The sequence below is a fragment of the Morus notabilis genome, unplaced genomic scaffold (assembly GCF_000414095.1).
Source record: "Morus notabilis unplaced genomic scaffold, ASM41409v2 Scaffold677, whole genome shotgun sequence".
NCBI lineage: Eukaryota > Viridiplantae > Streptophyta > Magnoliopsida > Rosales > Moraceae > Morus > Morus notabilis.
In genome coordinates, this window is record NW_010363200.1 from 257,405 (window position 1) to 262,419 (window position 5,015).

At 43.7% G+C, this 5,015-nt stretch overlaps 1 protein-coding gene across 1 annotated transcript; it reads right to left on the reverse strand.

Moving 5' to 3' along the window:
- Nucleotides 1-656: 656 nt before the first annotated feature.
- On the reverse strand, nt 657-3,239 carry LOC112092646. Its single transcript, XM_024169273.1, has 7 exons — nt 3,106-3,239; nt 2,604-3,060; nt 2,398-2,531; nt 2,064-2,146; nt 1,384-1,791; nt 776-875; nt 657-663 (listed from the first exon to the last, which is right to left on the reverse strand). The coding sequence occupies exons 1-7, from the start codon at nt 3,237-3,239 to the stop codon at nt 657-659; spliced, it is 1,323 nt and encodes a 440-aa protein (XP_024025041.1).
- Nucleotides 3,240-5,015: the final 1,776 nt, after the last annotated feature.

Below are 5,015 nucleotides of genomic sequence, written 5' to 3' on the forward strand. Positions count from 1 at the left end.
GCGGAAATACAAGGCTCCATCCTCTCGGATTCTCCAATCCTCGAATTGCTCTCCATTCTGGATCTGAATCCAAATTCCTTGGAGGTGTGGATCCTGCCATTGATTCTGCTTAACTTGTTGCACAATATCCGGCGTAGAGATCAGGCTGTACACCATAGCCTGGTTACGATCTTCGTAGAACTGAAGATCATACTCACTCACCACTTCAGTCCTTTTCCAATCTTCCAAAGCTAATGATGGCAGAGTCCCCGTCGTCTTCCTACTAAGGGCATCAGCCACCACATTAGCTTTTCCCGGATGATATTACAGAGTGAAGTCATAATCTTCCATATACTCCACCCATTTCCTTTGCCTGAGATTCAAGTCTTTCTGAGTAAACAAGTACTTCAGACTTTTATGGTCAGAAAAGACCTGAAACTTTGCTCCATAGGGATAACATCTCCATATCTTCAGAGCAAATATTACCGCTGCCAGCTCCAAATCATGAGTGGGGTAATTCCGTTCATGTGGTCTTAATTGACGAGATACGTACGCTACCACGCGTCCATCTTGCATTAAGACACAGCCAAGCCCACTTCTCGAGGTGTCAGAATACACCTCATATGGTTCTTCACTATTAGGAATAGTCAAGACTGGTGTTCTTGTCAGTCTGACCTTCAATTCCTGAAAAGCATTTTCACACTCAGCATCCCACTGAAATCTCACTTCTTTCTTGGTCAACCGAGTCATTGGTGCAGCAATACTCGAGAAGTCTTTCATGAAACGCCGATAGTACCCTGTAAGTCTGAGGAAACTGCGAATCTCCACTACATTCTTCGGCTTTTCCCACTGTAGCACAGTCTCGATCTTGGAAGAATCGACAGAAATCCCTTGTCCTGAGATCACATGCCCAAGGAACTTCACTTCTGTCAGCCAGAAGTCACACTTCTCCTTCTTAGCATACAATTGGTGTTCTCGAAGAGTCTGAAGAACAATTCTCAAGTGATGCTCATGTTCTTCCCAGGTCTTCCAGTAAACCAGTATGTCGTCAATGAAGACGACCCAAGTATGGCCAGAAAACACGGTTCATTAGATCCATGAATGTAGCCGGGGCATTAGTCAACCCAAACGGCATTACCAGGAACTCGAAGTGCCTATACCGAGTTTTAAATGCAGTCTTCGGAATGTCTTCCTCCTTGATTTTCAGCTGATGGTACCCATATCTCAAATCAATCTTAGAGTAGAACTGTGATCCACCCAACTGATCAAATAATTCATCGATCCTTGGCAGTGGGTATTTGTTCTTCACAGTTACCCTATTCAATTGACGGTAGTCAATACACAACCGAAGAGATCCGTTGTGCTTCTTCACAAATAGCACCGGTGCACCCCAAGGGGAAGTACTATTCTGGATATACCCCTTTTTTGCCAACTCTTCAAGCTGCGTTCTTAATTCTTTCATCTCCGCCAGAGCCATCCGGTATGGAGGAATGGAAATAGGTGCCGTTCCCGGAATTAAATCAATATAGAATTCAATTTCCCGATCTGGCGGTAAACCAGGTAGCTCATCAGGAAATATATCTGCAAACTCATCCACTACAGGGATTCCCGCACTATCTCCAATTACTTCAAGTTTACCTTCCAAAGCAAGGAGGGAAGAGAAACAGGCTAGATTCCTCCGTCCCCTAACACTGTACTTCAACAGTCGTTCTCCTAATACTGGATTCAGATCTGCCTGATAAGAAATCGATGTTCCAGACTTCGTCATCAGAGTCACTCTCCTACGGTAACAATCTACAATTACTCCGTATTCTGACAACCAATCCATTCCGAGGACCACATCAAACAGGTTCATCGGAAGGATAATCAAGTCTACTCTCATTCGCTCACCGCCAATCGCGATCTCACATGATCTACACACACTCATTTCCTCCACGCATCCCAGTGGAGAGTTCAAAGTCATCGGGATTCTAAATTCTCAGGTTTTAGTTTCAAAGCCCGAACAAAAGAACTTGATATAAATGAGTGTGTGGCACCTGTGTCAAACAACACGTGAGCAAAAGAATGAGAGATAAGAATCATACCTTCAACCACCGCGTTGCTGGTCTGACCTCCAGAACTGCCTCCTGCCAGGGCATAAGCTTGTCGCTGTACTTTCCCTTTCCCTCTGTCACCAACATTAGGCCGTTGGGTCGGAGGCCTATACTGTTGCGGCGGAGGTGGTTGTACCGGTCTCGACGCGTGAGGCCGGAATTGTGTAAGCAGAGGTGGGTGATATGTCGGCACAAGAGGGTATTGCATCTGTTGTGGCTGATATGGTGGCATGTACGGTGGTGGCCCTTCTTGACTATATGAAGCATCACTTTGGGCTTGTTGAGCCGGCGGCCGATTAGGACAATTCTTCCTAATATGGCCCACCTGCCCACAATGGTGACACCTGGGCCCGTACGGAGCATTTCTGTCACTTCCGGACGAACTACTGCCACCGCTTGCCATCTCCTCAACCGTTTGTCATTGGTTGCGGTTTCTCCTACCACTCCACTGTGGTCCACCTGAAACGGAAGGTTTACCAGAGACAGAGACTCGACCAGTTGCCTCTTTACTTTGGTGATAGGCTAAGTTACCCTGTTCCACCCTGTAGCAGCAGCTACCAAATCCCGGAAGTTCTGAATCCTTAAGGCCACCAATGACCTCCTCACAGAATTCTTGAGGCCCTTCTCAAACTTAAGACAACTCATGGGTTCAGACTCCACTAGTGATGGCGCAAACCGGGATAGATCATTAAACTTGGACTCATATTCCCTTATAGACATGTCTCCTTGCAGTAGAGACATAAATTCCAGCGCTTTTTCTTCCCTGTAACTCTGGGGGAAGTACTGTTCATTGAACAACGTCTCAAACTGTTCCCAGGTCAACCCTGTGACATCTATTATCCTCTTGACCTGTTTCCACCAAGTGTTTGCTAATCCCACCATCTTATACACAGCAAATTCCACCCAGTATTCATCTGGGACTCCTATTGTACTCAAGTGCTTGACTATGTAGTCTAACCATAACTCTGCTTCCTGGGGTCCTCCCTCACTATTAAACGAGGGGATATGTGCACGCCTAAATTCTCAGAAGTACCCTTGCTTCTTATCCTCAACCGGCCGCTCGTTTCGAGCTCTTGTGGCCATGCCTTGAAAGGCAGCATACATGGCATCCAGAAATCCTTGATTCTGTTGTGCCGGTTGATTAGCAGGCCTACGGCGAGGCGCCATTTCCTTTAACTGAAATAAAACTAGACTATTCAGTGGATCACAGATGTCACACATGTATGTACAATCCTGGGGTTTCTTAACCTAGGGCTCTGATACCACTTCTGTCATGCCCCCAAAGCGGGGTGGGTGACGTGGAGCTCAATTAGGGATTAATAAAGCAGATTTCCAGACCGGGCCCCACACTTAACTGCATTAAAATATAAATAAACTACTATAGAAACCAGGAGCCTCTGACACACAGGGCTCCACCCCACAGGACATACAGTATCGTACAAACATGTTCATGTAAATAATCATTACAACAGACATCAACCGCAGTCTAGTTAATCCGAATATTACATAAGTTTACGAATTTCCCAAATTCCTTACATTTGTCCAAGAGGATGTCCACGATCCTCACTTGATTCCAACAGCAGCACAACTCAGCTACTCCGTAGCAATTATCCAGCTACTGTGCACTACTCCTAGAGTCTCCTGGGAGGGGTTTAATACATTTGAAATATAAAACGTGAGCGAAAGACCCAGTAGGATATAATTTGAAATAAACGTTATAATAAGTGTGCGTGGGAATACATATAAGAAATAAGTAAATAAAATAAGACATTCAGTCCCGACAGAACAGCCGGAACCTCACAACCTTTTTCTCAAAGGAAAAGTAACTGTAAATAACCGTTTTACAGGCTTCAGCAAGTAATTAGTACAAATTACTTACCTAACCAAGTGCCTCGCCTACCCGGACCGAGTTTCGGGTTCTGCCCCCGAGGATGCACTCTCCGTATCCTATCTAGGCTTACAGCAATAGACTCTATTACCAGTTCACAAGATCTCTTTGCTTAAGAAATCATTCATTAACATTTTAAAATCGTTAATACGACCCCACGAACTACTCAAGCCGCGGGCCCCATGACTGGACAAGCCATGAGGTTCCATGACTAAACAAGTCATGGTTTTCAAAGCGTTTTCTTTTACAAATCAATCCCTTTCTTTAAAACATTTTCAATGCCAAAATCTTTTTTTTTGAAAACAGGCTCACAAGGAAAAAGGGATAGAAATCCTACCTCGCACTATCAAACCTGGGACTAGCGTTGCCTTTTTCGGCTTCTGCTTCCTCAAGCCCCTTCAGTCTGAATCCTCAGCGATCACTGATGCAAGACAACACTTTAGGATCAATTCTCATTCCTAAAGTAATACAAATCTCAATTCCCAACAAAGATTTCCTATTAGTGTGCCCTAATCCATTTTCATGTTTTAAATTATCTTTCCAACGGTTTTCAATCCCAAATCAAGGATTAAAGATGCTAATCCATTCATCTCAAGTCCCCAAATGAAGCTAATTTGGGTTCTCCCCGAAAATAGGGGTCAAAACAGCAATTTCATGCCAAACAGGGTCAAACCCTGTAATGACTGAGAAAATTTCAGACCTTAAATAATACAATTCATGTATGTAGAATTAATTAAGTTGCTATTTTTCTTACGCCGTCCATTAGAATATGCCTTATATCTTCTTTTTGGCTAATATATTATTCGGAATATTTTGAGTTGACTGTGTCAAATGCAACTTGCATATGTACGTATTCATGAGGAATCATGATGAGCAGACGAATCTCGTTACAGAAAGAAAACGACACGAATAGTGGTGATCAAGATGAAGAGTTAAGGCTCGATGACCTTTCCACAATAATATTCTTTTTAAATTTCTAAAACGACGTGTGACTGATATATGACTTGTACTTGACATGTTGGAAAGACTAAAAAGCATGAAAAAACAAAAAAATA

Coding starts and splice junctions, on each gene's coding strand:
- LOC112092646 (XM_024169273.1), bottom strand. CDS start 3,239: ATGGCGCCTCGCCGTAGGCCTGCTAATCAACCGGCACAACAGAATCAA. Junction 3,061..3,105: donor GTTGAGGATAAGAAGCAAGG/GTACTTCTGAGA, acceptor CTCGTTTAATAG/TGAGGGAGGACCCCAGGAAG. Junction 876..1,383: donor AAAGGGGTATATCCAGAATA/GTACTTCCCCTT, acceptor ATGTGATCTCAG/GACAAGGGATTTCTGTCGAT.